Genomic DNA, 16,497 nt, shown 5'->3' with positions numbered 1-16,497 from the left:
CTGTCATCACTCCTGTTTTCAGCAGCAAAGCGGATCTGTACTGTACTCAGCCTGCACGGCTCCAAACAGACAAGTTAGCAACGGACCGATAGTAAAGGATTAACCCACTGAAGAGCCAGATACTTCCCTCAGGATGTGTTGGAGATTCATCTCTATAAACAGATATCTGCACATAAATGCAAATCCATCAGGCAAAGGACAAGATTTAAGGTGTTAGAAGTGTTTCTGTTTGTAGTCTAAGATGCATTGACCAATCACAACAGCTGGAATACAATCTCAAAACCCATCAGCTATCGTCTGACGATGATGTGGCTGTTCATTAGCTTTTATTTAAAAGCCCCAGACACGGACCCTTGTCCCCAGAGGCTGAATCCTCGTTGGATAGTGTATATTTAAGTACACCTTAATGAAAATGTTACATGAGTCTAATGTTTTTGCACATATCCTATTGTGTTTGACTATGAACGTGCAGTCTGCCTTTCTTACCAATTGTACCTTTGTATGCTTGTGTGTGTGTGTGTGTGTGTGTGTGTCCAGCTGTCCCTACTGTCTGAGCTGGGTTTTGGAGGCGCTCTTCTTTACATCGACCCATGTGACGCTCTCCCAGGCCGCCACACCTGGCATCAAGCCTTCAGAGTCACCCTCAACCCTGGAGGAAATCCTGCCATTGGTGAGTCACTGTGGCTCTGTGACCTCAGTTTATTATTATGTGTAGAATCTATTCCAACGTATCTATTCAAGTCTGGAAGCGTACGCATAAATGTCAGCTCCAATTACCTTTCCTATACAGCGTTTCAATCAATCAATCAATCAATCTTTATTAATATGCGCCAGTGTCATGTCAAGATGCTTTCCATCTAGACCAAACTCTTTAATTAAGAGAGAGACCCTACCTACTTCCTGCCTTGGCCTCAGGCAGAGGACGTTATATGTGTCTGTATCTCTGTGACTCTTTTCTACTGTATTTAAATCACCCTCCCAAGATGGATGACCTCTTCGACACTCAGTCTTGTCCCCACTTCCTGTTTTTCTGCCCGGTCTGGCCAATGGGGACATGTCATTACCGCTGAAGTATCTTTAGTCCTTGTAAGAGTCCCAGTACCACTGTGGCAAGACCCAGTAGAGCCCCACCAGATGTCTGGACTGCTGTGTGAGCATTTGTAGGAGTGTGCGTTCCTGTGTGTGTGTGTGTCTGTGTGTGTGTGTGTGTGTGTGTGGGTAGGGAGGGGTGTTTAAGTGGAAGAGAGAGAGAGAGAGAGACAGATGCTAGCTGTCTAGTCTCTTACCAATCTCAACGCTCTGAAGTCCCCAGTGCTAATACAGCTCAGAAGAACAGAAGATGTGAAAGGACACCTCATTACTCATATCAACCATACTTTATTCAACTGCCAGAGACGGTCTAGGTCAAACCTCTATTTCTTTATCACTGGAAAATATTCATTGAAATTAATAATAAGAGGAGATGCCTTACTGGCATGTTCTAACCAACAAGTCTTAAAACTGGCATCAATTTGCAGTTTCCATAAGAATGTTAATAAAGATTAAAGTGTTGCATAGGTAATGTCTCACTGTTTCCCTACCATAGTCACCATAAAGGCTTTGAGAATTTTCCAGATAAGACTTTATGTGAAATCCTTAAGATTTTCATGAAATCAAACCCGATTTTTGATACAATTTATGGTTTTCGTTTTATCTGCAATAGCCATTCAACATATTTACATGCAGTCATTGGTTCTTAGAAAGAGAACAGAAGAGCAACTCACACTGTATCTGTTTAAAAACAGCTCAACCAGTATTTGCTGTGGTATTGAACCATCCTTGCTGTTACCACGGTAACTGCAGGTGTTGCAAAATCAACAAGGACTGAAATCTTAAACACTACAGCTTTAACAGGCTGTATATATTATTTACATTACAGAATGTGTGTGTGTGTGTGTGTGGGTGTGTGCTGGCCGTATTCCCATTTCTAGGTGTTAAAAGGTTTTGAATACAAATCAACTTCCAAACGAAGCGACAAGCAGTAACATGACATTCCTCCCTATTCTTATTTGTTGAATGAACATATGTAGTAAAACTCAGGTATTAGAGCTCCTCTAATCTGCTGCCTGCAGCCTTCTGGTGCCAACTTGAGCATCACAGGTGGTAAATCTACTATATGTGCTGTCACATGCTACAAATGCAGATTATTTGATGGAAAAAAGCTGTTTGTAAATCTGTTCCCTCAATTCAAATGATCCTGTCCAGTATCCCAAACATATGCTTCCACATACAATGTAGCCAAATAGAAATTATGTGTTTTCATGAATGTCAACATAGCTGGTGCAGTTTTGATGGGCTGCCTGTAAAAATGTGTTCATTTGTTTTAGCTTACTCTAATGGGATCTCTAATGATGCAGCTATTTAACAGAAGTTAGAAGTTATTAAGAACAGACAGTAAAATGTGGAAAATGGCATTTCCTGGTCTATTTTGGCTGGAGGTTAGTGTTAGATTTAATATTTTTTATTTGTTTTTCCATTGATTTTTACGGCAAGATGATTATCTTTTGAGTCATTTCACAATTTACTATTAACATTTCCTTCTACATGTTCGCAGTAGATGCAGATTACTCCCAAGTGAATGTACTGTAATGCCCATGAGGGAGAAGACCAACACTGACACATCTGCCATAAGTCAAATCTGTTGTTGATGCACTGTGCAGTGTGCAGAATTTTTCCCTTCCTACTACTTCCTGTTGTGTTACAGAGTGTTATTGTATTTGTGTACAGCTCAAAGTGCTAACTGTCATTACAGCAATTAGCTGTACAGCAGTGACATGACTGAATTGCAAGACAAGGCTACTCTATGGGAAAAGATGTATTCTTCAGCAAGAACGTAACTGTCATCATTTACTAGGGCAAAGACAAACATCCCCTTTCCCAGCACAATATAGATTTGGATGGAGTGCATTGGATTTGCGTTCATGTTGCTGTGAGAATATTATATAACTAAAGATCCAACACATTATTCAGTAAAATAGGACATAATACCATAAGGCCATGATTTCACCATATGAAATCTCTTCGTTCTTTCTGAGTGTTTCTAACTGTACAAATACAATACATGTGAAGTTTTCACATTATATGCTGCCTTTGACAAATAAATGTTGTAATCTAAAATTCACATGTGCAATGTGAAAAAACATGCATAAATACGAATAGCTGACATGAGAAATGTGGTTTGATATGAGTTTAGGTGTTAAGTCCCAGATATCAGGGACATCACATGTAAAGTGTTTACTGAACTATATGTGTGCCGATGTGCTTAGGACATGTGAAATGTTCCACGTCTTACCAACCTTGATCTAGTTGTGGCCGGTCCTAAATCCGCATAACACGCCTGGTGCTTATCAGCTGCCTTTCTCTGACTTAATCTTTAAATGGGTCTTCACTGGGTCAGGATGGAAATTGGATCCATTAGTGCGATACAGGGAGCTGCATATTCAATGTATTACTCCGTTCAAAATGCAACCGTTTGCATGTTCTTAAAAGAGCTCCGCTGCAGAGAGCAAGACGTGTATTCAACACTCTTCCAGGCATCACAGCAAAACAATCCCTTCCAATTTACTGAAATGTCGACCACTTTCTGCACTTCACGTGCACTCATGATGGGAGAATTGAGGCATTTCCCATTGCTCTGTGTGACTTGTGAAAAGCTGTTGTGCTGCACCTGTTTTGTTAAGTCTGAAATGCTTCCACCTTTCAGGCTGTTGGTGCTTTAAGAGCTTTAAAACATGCTCAGATCTCAGCGGCGTCAACAGCAGTCGCCTTTTCAAATGGAAAAAGTAAGACACAAGGAGCTGTCAGGAGTGCTCCCCAGTGGAAGAGCTGTTTAGAGTAAATGTAATTCCACTGTTTGCCAGGGCTCTGTATTATGTATCCCAGACTTTCCCCACCTCTCAGTTTAATGTTTGGACTTCCTTTCTCCACCCTCTCCTCCTCCTCCTTCCTCCGCTTGTTAATTTGACTGTTCCTTGTAGTGTTGTATCTCTGCTGTATTGTCATACACTGTCTGCTGAGACAGCCGCGGCAAATCAAAGCCTTTGTCATCTCATACATACATCCTTCCCCATTTTAATATGTACTATGTTATGTATCTGTGTGTGTGCCTGTGTGTAGGCGTTCAAGAAGAACCAGCTGTTTGTGCATGCATACAAACTCGGTAAATGGAAGTGGTGTGTGTAGGTTTCTTGGATGGGTATGTGCGTGTATTCACGTATGTGTTTTAGCTCATTACATGCCTGTGAATGCAACACGTTACGCGGACTGAATGAAAAATTTGAAAAATCAAGTCGTTTGCAGATTCCTGCAGAGCACACAGTGTTTGGTTGGATATCATCGGCAGGTGTTTGCTGTCAGGTTTACTCCATGTTGCTCCAGCATTCATCTAGTCTGATATGCACCATGCTGCTGTAGCATTCATTTATTCTTGGAAAAGATGCCACAGCTCAGATATTCTAGCTCGCCCTACAGCTGTCCCAACACTCAGTATACGGCTGAAACAGTGCCAACGAAAAAGTCTGTGCTTCTTGGAGACACATTAAAAATGACTGACTGAGAAAATGTTAGTGACTGTAACTTTACTTTGGTTAATTTGTTGTACGAAAGCGTTGGCAGTTTATTTCGGTGAACATGGACGAATAGCTTGATTTTAGGTGGACAAACTTTGAAGAACAATTTGATTTGGGAACCACATCTGACAGGCAGTGAAATGTGGAAAATGACTTAGTTTAATCCTTTATTTCAAATTATGTTGAGTGGCATTATGTGTCTTTCATAATGTATATGTAATTACTAAATTAATAACATATATAAATACTCATAGACCATTTGAATAATGAAAATGAGCATTGGGCTTTTTTTTTTTTCTTTTTAGCTGTTATTTACAGTTGGCTGTCAGTGCTCTGATTTCTGATTTCCATCTGAAGGTTGCTACAGATACACTACAGATACTAAGTCATGTTATAAGTATAGACACTAGCATTAATAGGAGCCATCATAGGAACACATCTTAGTGCTTAAAATGCATTCAAAAGTAGCATATTAACGATGCAACACCACATAAATCATGATGCATGGCAGTACATCCGCTGATTTATAATAATGATATTAGTACTGATATCTGTGATCCTGAGCCTGCTATTGCTTGGTATCCGTCTGCCATCCCTACCAGACGTTGCCTTACAGTCTACCCTTATATGAGGCTGGGTTTTGCAACTCTGGAAAGGTATTACAGCAGCAATATTCCTTCTCCTTGATAATTTAGAGGTAAACAGTAGCCTATACAATAAGGGCAGTCTGTTCCTTCTACAGTGTATTCTACCAGGAATGTGTGGCTGCATGTATTTGGTGTATCATTACAGTGCTTTGCTAAATGGTGATGAAAAACCAGATTCAACACTTTTTGGTAAACAAATGGAAAGGTGATACTGCCAATCTGAATGCAACCTCAACAGATTTGAGCTGTAAACTAGTTTTGATAGCTAGATAGTGAAATAATAACATATTGCCTTGATTTCTATTCAGATCTGGAGAAGGTTAGGGATCCCTTTAGTGCAGCATTATCGGAAGTGCAGATGCCGATTTTGGACATGTTTCTGTCCATCATAACGGTGGAGCGATCTGCCTGAAAGACTCATGAGCAGAGCAGAACACAAGAAAGATGGAGACCCTCTGTTGTCCCTTTGTTGAAAAAGAGGAAAATAATTGTTTCTGACACCTTTTTCATATCAGACGCTTTTGTTTGCCAAGCTGTTGTCCCTGCTACTGTGGTGGCAATTTCCTTTTCCTTTGTTCGTTGAATGTAGCTACTGTGTGTGGTTTGTCCTTCACTAATTTTGTTCCATATCCCCTTGCTGTGTTTAATGAGAACTGCTGGCCATCACCTTGTGGTAGCTCTCTTTGCACGGCCTCTTTGATATCTCGTATCTCTGGTTGTTTGTATGGCTGTGATTGCATAAATAGGTTAACCTTTAACATGCAGCACCTCTTTCATAGTGTTCCCCTGCCAAAATCCTTTTCCCATGTTCTTTTTGAACTGAATGGCAGGTGGTTATTTTCACCAGGTCCCTTGGGTTATTTATAAACCTCTGCTGGATTCAAATGAACAGAACATGTAGTCATTAGCATATTGATTTAAAAACAAGTTTGCTAGAAAACATCTATTCTTCCCCTTTATGTGGACAATCATAGCTATGGTAATGTGAACAGAGTAATGGAGCAACAGTTGGTCCTCTGTTGGATTCCAAAATGTATGATTAGGGTATCTGTGCTATTTTATTTCCTCTGGCGAAGAGAGAGGAAAATGGTATTTCCGCATTCAAAACCAGCTGCGTTTCATTGACTTACTTGATATACTCGGGTTTTTTTATTCTCACTAAATACGATTTGATGGAAACATAATTGCTGTGTGGATCATTTTCATTGGCAACATTGTTTTTCTAGTGCAATTGTTCTTGAACCACTCATAACATGAAAAAAGGTTGTTCAAGGGGAATTGGGGGTGTAAGTGGTTTAGGGCCTTGAGACTAAAAGCAGAGTTTGTATTGCACATACAAAATGGCATTTATTAAGCTACGGTAAAGGTCTTGGTTTTGACAAAGGAAAGAAAGTCTATGACGGACGATTCCACAAAAACCCTTTATTATATTCAAGGGTAACATTTTTGCAGTTTTAGTTGTAATGCTAATGTTTAGCATAATTGTGGTCTTGTGCTTCAAGTTACAGACTTAATATTTAGCTGAGGTCACTGTCATTGTAGATAAGTTTAGATACAATAATGAACCAATTAAAATTGGTTAGTGGCATGTAAATGTACAGCAACAAACGATGAAATGGTGTCGAGTGGTTTATTATTTTAAACTGTATCACTTACTATAATATTGAGATTAGAAGATTTTGAAAAACCACGTTTTCTATCTCTCTCAGCGCTGACTGTCATATCAAAGGCATAGATTCCCAAAAAATACCAAAGGGAACATACATAATTCTCAAATCACTATCAAAAAAGAATTACATTTGACTTGGCCTGAGTCACTCATCAACAGCTGTAGTGTGTCAGAGCCCTCAGTCAAGTTGTGTATAAGCATCAGCCAAATGTCTCCGACGACCCTACCTACCTACCGAAAACCTGAATTCACTTCACTGTCTGCCGTTTCTATTCGGCCAATGTGAGTGCTGGTAATGAGATGTTGAAATTACAGTATTTGGCAGGTTAGTCTGTTGAATTTGCCATTAGCATGTTGCTCAGCTAATGTGGCTCCCCTTTGGAGGAGAGACTGTGTTCTGGACATGGCAGAGACATTTTCTCTATGACTGTTGGATACATGTTTTCTAACAAGCTTGGCATATCAACTTTAAAGGTACTTTGATGATATGTTAATGTCATATTCACATGCTCTTTCTACTGTCCCCAAGGGGCCAAAAAATCAGTTATAGCAAATATTAGACTGTTTGATTTTTTTCATGTACAATGCCAAAGTGTGTTTTTATAGTTTTCTGGCAGTTCTAGTTTCCTACAAGATCTGTGCATGGAACATATGATCACGATTAAGGTTAGATAAAGATTGTGGTTATGGTTAATAAAAGGGCAAATGTTCATTTCAGTAACTGGGACTTGAATGCAGTTACCTGCATGAAAGTCAGATTCACTGTACACAACTTCTCGACCTCCACACACTTATTTTTGACTCTCACATTCTGCATTGGCTCTGAATACTGGCATTGATAAAAACTGTGAGGTGCAGAACCACACAATGAGAACTTAATTCTGAGGATAGGCTGGATCAAGGGATACTTGTGTTGCATTAAATTAAGGTTGGAACTCAACCTTTGATTTATATTTGGTTTTTTTGAAGCATTTAGAGTGTTTGGTTTTCATCATCCATGAGGGAAATGTGTTTTGTTGGTTGCTTTAACATTGCTAGTGGAATAACACGCATGGCTTCATCTGGCTGTCCTTTTTTTTTTTTTTTATCTTTGTAACACTGTTTTTCACAAGTTAATACCCATTCAACAGCAATCTCAAAGGGAAAGGTATAGCAGTTAGCATCCCAGAAAGTCAAACTTTACAAGAAATTGTCTCAATTTCAAGACAGCTTAATCAGGATAACAAATTAGAAGAGCCCCCACAGTTCTCAGCCTGTTCAAAGTAAGGGTATTCAGTATGAAGTGGAATTATCACACTGCGCCTGACCTGATCCTTTTTCAAGGTGAAAACAAACTTTTAGTGAGTTTTCATCAGGAATTAGCCCACACAGTTTTCAGGAGAAAGTACTTTCACTGTTCATTCTGCTGAGAGTTCAACTTTGTTGGATTCATTACAGTTAATTGGCTGTTTATTGGGACACTACCGAACACTTGAGTGTGGGAGCTGCAGCTGTAGCATTAGCATCAGCACAGGCTGAATTATGCATGGAGGTTAAAGCTTCTGAAAGCTTCTCCTTATGATTTATTAATGTCCGCTTGCAGAAAGGATTGGATTAGGTCTGCAGCAGGGATACCAAACGATGACACATTCACAATGGTCATGGTGGAGTTCTACCACAAGGCTGGATGGAAATCAAAGCAACAATGATATCATTCCTTCAACTTCCAACATTTGTGAAACACTAAGTAGAATTTTAAGTTTCATACACTGTGTATGAGACAAACTCAAAATCTGTGGGATCATGGCCTCACCATGAACAGCTGTGCTGAGCTTGGCCTGGCCTGTGTGGAGGCTAACTGTTTTATGGTACGGCAGCTGATCTCCATCTTTATTGACTTGCCTGCTAGCTAAAGGGCAGCATGATTCAAAACTACATGGTAGAATTTAAACCATTTAGTTTTCATGTTAGAAACAAACTGTGCCATGTTCCAGGTACAGTGCATTTTAGTGAATACTTGTATTGTGAATGTATTCAGGAAAATCCTACTAGATTAGGCTATGTTATAATAAATGAAGGCAGTTGTTATGCCTGTTATGTAAATTTACGAGTGCAAATGTGGAAAAAAAAAAATAATCTCAGGTTGTGATATCTATATCTGTCCAAATACTCTGCATGCATACCTTGATTATTAGAAAATTCTTGAAGGTGGGATTTAGGATGGCGCTGGCAAATTGGTCAAGCAAATGTCATTTCTGCTGGGCTCAAAGGGGCAAGGCTAGACAGCCGGATCTCAGGACGCTGTGGTAGTGACTCAAGCTTTACAGTGCGAGGGTGCCACACCAGGAGAGCTCCAGGGTGCCTCATCTCTCAAATTACTCTAATGAAATACGTTTTCAATTGTAGATAATGACAATCCTGGTGTGTTTTATTACTGCCACAAAGGATAAAAGTTTTTTCTCCAAGTCTAAAATTAACAACATCACTGCTGGGTGTGGTCAGATTCCCTTGTCTCTCAAACTCCGTGCATCTAGCCTGTAACACGACTTTCTGCACTCCCCAAGCCGAAGCCAAAAGAAACGTTGTCGTCAGTACGTATTTAGACTGGCAAATTAAAAGTTTTCCACCAAGTACAAGGACTAAACTTGAACAGTGTGAATATAGTAACCTGCAGAGTGAGAGGTGTTGTTCAGGTCTTTCTTGTAACACATCCTCTATAACTCAAATAGTAGAGCGAGGTTCTAATAATGAGGCGCCTGAGCTATAAAAGTACACTATAATCTATGTTTTTAATCATGCTCCCAGTACACATCATATACAGCCCTCAGCTCACTGAGCCACCAGGATCCCTCTCACGTCGTCAAACTTTGTGGTATAATCCTGTCGTACTGTCACAACGGCTAAATGTGCCACCTGTGTCATACAGGATCCTATTATCTTTCCTTTACAATCTAAACACTACTGGAGCTACCTGACATCATGTTAGAAAGATAGACAGGTACATCCTGTTTGAAATTCATGTCACACTGGCTTTGCTGAACTTTGCCTTCCATCCTATTTCACGGCTGATCCATCATGCATGTCAAGTGTGTCTGTTTAACCCACTAAAGGACACAGTTGGCCTTCATTATACTACTTCCTCTCTCCCAAAATGCTTTGCTCTCCAGTTTTTGCCATGATTCTGGTGCGTTGAGGTGTGTGTGTGTGTGTGGGTTGGTTGGGGGATGTTGGATGTGCAGCAGAGCTTCAAATTGGCTCCCCTTACCTCATGTCGAGAGCCGTGGCTTTCTGAGGTAATAGACATGCAAATAACACGGGGTGTGTTCTTGTATTTCCAGGCGTTGCGTCTCGGCACTCGGTCAATAACATTATGGAAATGTGCCGTGGATTCTTTGGGTCTCACTGTTTGAGTTGGATAACAAGGCAGTCCAATGAGCCTGTTAGCACGGCGACAGTGACAGAATGAGGTGTTTGTATTGTCACACACTGTATCACAGCGTACAGCAGGAGGGAGAGGCAGGGAGAGAAAATGTAGTGTAGAAACATAAAGAACAGCAGCAAGAGAGATAGAAAGCAGAAGTGATCAAAGTTAAACGCTCTTTTTCCCTGTTTACTCAATTTACCAATGGAAACAAGCACATTTCCCCTGTCGTTTCCTGTTTTTTCCTTCTTTTTTTCCCCAATTGTGAAAGTTTCCTGTTGAGTTTAATTGCTTATCAAAGCCAAAATGCAGTGTGGATCCACTGCATGCCTGCAAAATGTAGGTCTCTATACTCCAGTTTAGCTCTCACTGAAGCATGTATGCACTTTAACACAGCACATCACACGCACTTGAAGGGATCATGTACATTGCTGTAATAGAGCCCAGCCTCAGTCCTGATGATTTTCACATTTAACAGCGACAAATTGAGATGTGGCAAAAGTGTCGTGTGTTTGCTTAATTGTGTTGGCATAATTATTGGCATTCTCAAGACAATTCCTCCTGCCCAAAGAAGGTTTTTGTGTGCCATTTCAATGTGCATGTGTGAAAGAATAGAGTCCAGTGGGAAATTTGAACATCTGTGTCTCACTGCCTCACTATGCCCAGGAGAGAGCTGGAAATAGATGGTTTGCCTATAAGAAATCTGCTTCAGCAGGTAAAATATCATAAGAAAAAAATGATATAACATATGGTTAACCTGGCAATTACTTATACTTTTGTTTAGTTGCAGTTTGCACTCATTACACTTGAATGATACTGTTGTCCGTAATTATGTCTTCTTTCATGGGAGAACGCATTTAGAAGAAAAAAAAATGATAATGATAAATGAAAAAACAGTAATGTCTCCCTTTAGGACACCATGGGCTGTTCTCAGACCCAGCAATCACAGTTTGGTGAAATTACTGAAAATGCTGCATCTCTGAACATTTTGATTTTACAGTTTATTGTATATTATTATTATTTATTCATTTATTTATTTATGTTACCACAATCTGTCTGTTTAGGCAGACTGAAAGCCCCAGGAGACTAAAGGACCTACTAAACCAATTCAAATAAAAGGGTGATAACACCCAATATTAGTGATTTATGGTATAAGCATTATCATTTTCATCTGTGGTGTCACGGTTTTAATACTCCTGCCTTTTTCCTCTTCTGATAAAATGTGTTTGGGTAAATATGTTCTACACCTTATAGATTTCTACATTAACTCTATCACCGGGCAGCATGGTGGTGCTGTGGTTAGCACTGTTGCCTCACAGCAAGAAGATCCCGGTTTGAACCCGGGGTGTTTCTGTGTGGAGTTTGCATGTTCTCCCCATGCTAGCGTGGGTTCTCTCCGGGTACTCCGGCTTCCTCCCACAATCCAAAGACATGCACATTAGGCTAATTGGTAACTCTAAATTGCCCGTAGGTGTGACTGTGAGAGTGAAAGGTTGTCTGTCTCTGTCTCTATATGTGGCCCTGCGATTGGCTGGCGAGGGGGTGTACTCTGCCTCTCGCACGAAGTCAGCTGGGATAGGCTCCAGCTCCCCCCGCAACCCTGACGGATAAGCGGTATAGAAAATGGATCACCTAACCCTAACCCTAATCTATCACCTTCAGCTACGCTTCATGGTGTATATGTGTGTATTCATTTGTATAGCTTCACTTTCTCTGAAACCATATACTAAGTGTTGTGAGGTCATAAATGGTAAATGGTCTGTATTTGTAGAGCTCCTTTCTAGTTATTTCAACTACTCAAAGCGCTTTACATCACATCCTCATTCACCCATTCACACATCATTCATACAGGAGGAATGTCATTTTGGAGGAGACTATTCTTTCATACTCATTCACACACTGAAGCCAGCAAGGCTTCAGGACCGAACGGCTCATTGACTGCCATGTTAAAATGACAGAGGAGGGAGGGAGAGAGAAAAACTTCTTTTACCTGCTAGCAAGCGCTCATTTCACAAGATAGATAAAATGTAGATAAACATGACTAGTTTAAGACCATGTAAGCATTTCAGCTGCTGGACCCGCGGTTTTTGGTGCCACGGCCCCAAAGCACCAGGACACAACTTCAACTCAACCCTCAACCCTCATTGACTCTAATGTTATTTCAGCTCTGAAATCTGTGACCAAATCCACAAAGTTTGGAAGCCAGCAAGGCTTCAGGAGCAAGTTGGGGTTCAGTGTCTTGCCCAAGGACACTTCGACATGTTGACCCATAGGAGCAATTACAGAAATTACAGAAGCAATAATAAATAGAATGTGTCAGTGGTACCGAGATAGAAAAGACAGTGAAGTAGAGTAGAGTAGAATAGAATAGAATAGAATAGAGCCATTATTCACACCGACCCTAGAGCTCTTAGCCTGGTGCTTACTGAGTTGTAAAATGGGTCCACATTGATCAATCTGAAAAAAATTCCAGGATCTTTATTCTAGGAATGACAAAAGAAGAGCAATGGGACCAAATGAATATATGAAAAATATAAGGGATCTTGCTCTTGATGTTCACTGTATTCCTCTCTCAGGCCATTGTTCTCCTTTCCCTATTCAGCAATCTATAACAGTCTGTTTTTCTATGTTCTTCTACTGAAATATTTTGCCGCGCTTCTCCTCCCACACCGTTCAAGGTATGAATGTCATTCAAACTGCTAAATGTGCAGCTCAATCGGGAATCGAGTGCTATGACTTTTTCATTCATAGCATTCATAGTTTCCATAATATTCAGTATGAAATTTTTGCTCATGGTGCGTTATGAGTCAATGGAGGTGAATGGGGAGAATTGTTGGAATTTCCATTCGCGCTAAAGCGGTGACGTCATCGCTAGAGCGTGGAGAAGTAGAAAAATCACATGAAGCTTTTGTCTTTAACTCCCTGCTGTGTCCAAACCGTTTCGCCCACAGTCACAGTTTATCATCACTCAAAATGTAGCTTAAGTCTTTGGACATGCAGTCATGTGGCTCAGAACACGCAGGGCATCCCACGAGCATCGGAGCGACGGGAGCACCGACCGAACGGCTCATTGACTGCCATGTTAAAATGACAGAGGAGGGAGGGAGAGAGAAAAACTTCTTTTACATGCTAGCAAGCGCTCATTTCACAAGATAGATAAAAATGTAGATAAACATGACTAGTTTAAGACCATGTAAGCATTTCAGCTGCTGGACCCGCGGTTTTTGGTGCCACGGCCCCAAAGCACCAGGACACAACTTCAACTCAACCCTCAACCCTCATTGACTCTAATGTTATTTCAGCTCTGAAATCTGTGACCAAATCCACAAAGTTTGGAAGTTTAAAACTGTGAAATCAAGGTCATTTTTCAACTTTATCCAAACACATTTTCGTATTCAGCAGAGTCTTCTGCTGCTCATGGTGGTGTTGGTTCAGCTCTATGATCTACTTTTTTGACAAAAATCACAGCTTAATTTTATTCCCTCCTTTATCTCATTTTACATGAGTGTGTATGTGGTGACGTCATCAGCGCTTTCTTCAGTACCGTTACAAACGGGTCAAACAGAAGCAGCAGCTTATTAAAAACCTGTGAGCCACCAGGTGACAGCAGAGCTGCCATTCAGCATGTAAAGCAGCAGCAGCGGCATGGTGGCAGTACAGCAGCAGCAAGACAGCAGGGGGCAGCATTCACACTGCAATTTCTTCAGGAATTGCAATTTTTCTATTTCAAATAATAAAATTCAGTGATGCTGTTGACTGGATCAAAGTCCGATGGTCAAATGAGTGATTTCACAGCTTGCGACGCTCAAAAACATTTATAGACTGATTTACAGACATCTCTGGCTACTATGTACAATTGGCATCAAATCCTTGAGCACTTCCTGGGGGCGTGGTTTGATGTTGGGGCGGCCATTTTGTTGAAACTTAATAAAATAAATATGATGACACGTCAACATTCAAATTGGTTCTGACGCGTCAACATTCTAAAATGCTCTGATGACACAAAGACATTTAGAATGTTTACCCTCAGTTTGAGTATATATAAGGTACAAGTTTGAAAACTCACCAGTTTCACACTCACAGATACACACAGCGATCACAGATAACAGATACACACAGCGATCACAGGTAACAGATACACACAGCGATTTTGGGAAAGCGATTTTAGATAGCGATTTTGGATAGCGATTTCAGCCAGTTCTTCAAGACAGTTAGTCTACAGAGAACATCAATAGAAGGAATCGACCATCCCATTCGCAGCCGAACGTGGCAGCCGACTCAAAACAAGCCGAGGAGGCAGCCGCCTCAAAATGAGCCGAGGAGGCAGCCACCTCAAAATGAGCCGAGGAGGCAGCCACCTCAAAACGTCAACAGGAGGCAGCCGCCTCAAAACGTCAACAGCAGCTGCATCAAGAAAGACAGAAGAGGTTCAAGGCAGAAGATGAGTTGGACATCTTCAAGTCTAGGCTCCAGGAGGCAGAGAAGAAATTACAAGAGGAGCGCAACTGGAGATGCAGGCGAGAAAATGAGGTGGAGATGCTGAAAAAAGAAATCAAGAGTCTCTCCTCCACAGCCGAGCCCCAGGACCAGTCAAACAACAGTGGCAACCAGGATCTTATTAGGGATCTGGAAGCTCGGGTCCTGGGTGAAAGAAAGAAGGCTGACTCCTTCAAACAAATACTTGTAGAAGTCCTGCAACTTTTTAGGGAGAGAATCAACAAGGACATCAGCCTGATTTTAGAGCTGACAGCCAAAAACATCTCCCTTGGCAAAGTGATGCAGGGGCTGAAAAATGACCAGAAAGACGTCTGCAGACTGACGGCTGAGCTTGAGGATGTAAAGAAGCAGCTGGATGAGAAGACCAGCTCCGAACTCAAGCCTGCTTCTAGTCTGCAGACTCAGCAGAAGGTCAGCACACAGACTGTTGAGCAGTTTGAGGAGGTCAAGAAGCAGCTGGAGGAGAAGACCAGTGCCGAACTCAAACTGGCCTCCCAGCTGAAGACTCAGCAGGAGGTCTGCAGATAAACTATCGAGCAGTTCGAGGAGGTCAAGAAGCAGCTGGAGGAGAAGACCAGCTCCAACCTTGAACTAGCCACCAGTCTGCAGACTCAGCAGGTGGTCTGCAGACTGACTGATGAGGAGCTGAAGGAGGTCAAGAGACAGCTGGAAGTAAAGACCAGCGCCGAGCTTAAGCTGGCCTCAAGTCTGCAGACTCAGCAGGAGGTCTCCAGACTGAGTGCTGAACAGTTTGAGGAGGTGAACAAGCAGCTGGAAGAGAAGACCAGCGCCGAACTCAAGCTGGCCTCCCAGCTGAACACTGAGCAGGAGGTCTGCAGACTGACTGCTGAGGAGCTGAAGGAGGTGAAGAAGCAGCTGGAAGAAAAGACCAGCGCCGAACTGCAGCTGGCCTCCCAGCTGAAGACTCAGCAGGATGCCTATCAGGCACTGGAGAGGGAAGTGGAGATGATGTGTGAGCTGGCTGCAACAACCTCCCCACCGGAGAACGCAGACACTCCTGAGAACATCCAGGAAACAGAGGAGCACATCTCAACTTGGAGGCTCTTCAAGAAAGCTCTGACGCCAAAACACCGGCGCAAGTACAAGAGCAAAGAGAAGGTCCAGGACCTGGACTAACACTCACACACACACACTCTCTCTCTCTCACACACACACACACACACACACACACACACACACAGTAACAGGTTTCCTCCGAGTTTTCTCCCACATAGACAATATGAACAATAATTGGAATAAAATACAAATAGATAAACTGTACCTGTATCGTTGTATTTCTGTAGAACATTGTTCATCATCCTTCATGCTCTTGTCTCACTGTTCATATCATAGTGTGATCAAATACTGGTTTTCTATCAAGGGTTAAATTATTGGCTGAAATTGTGAAAACTGAGAAAAAACACATAATTACAGTGGAAATCAAATATACCTGCACACTGTTAAAAACTTAGAATGAAAGTATGATAACTGTTCTCACATTTGATTGGTACAAAGACAAAAGTGTCCAAGTGTTGAACGAAGCAGAATTAATAAGGGATCATATCAGGGACATGCGGTCATCATGAAAAGTAAAAAAAACAAATAATTATACAATAAAATAAATATTAATATTTGTTAAGTGACCTGTGCAATAAATGTCACTTCTGTACGATTCCA

At 41.3% G+C, this 16,497-nt stretch overlaps 1 protein-coding gene across 1 annotated transcript in view; it reads left to right on the top strand.

Annotated features, from left to right (window-relative positions):
- Nucleotides 1–16,497, top strand: part of LOC139203161 (inactive N-acetylated-alpha-linked acidic dipeptidase-like protein 2) — a 277,953-nt gene that overhangs the window by 86,967 nt on the left and 174,489 nt on the right. The window contains exon 6 of the mRNA XM_070832831.1: nucleotides 538–670. Coding sequence (XP_070688932.1) covers nucleotides 538–670 — 133 coding nt within the window. The remainder of the gene's footprint in view (nucleotides 1–537; nucleotides 671–16,497) is intronic.

Source organism: Pempheris klunzingeri, chromosome 6, assembly GCF_042242105.1.
Source record: "Pempheris klunzingeri isolate RE-2024b chromosome 6, fPemKlu1.hap1, whole genome shotgun sequence".
NCBI classification, from domain to species: domain Eukaryota; kingdom Metazoa; phylum Chordata; class Actinopteri; order Acropomatiformes; family Pempheridae; genus Pempheris; species Pempheris klunzingeri.
This window is presented reverse-complemented; position numbering and strand designations above follow the sequence as displayed.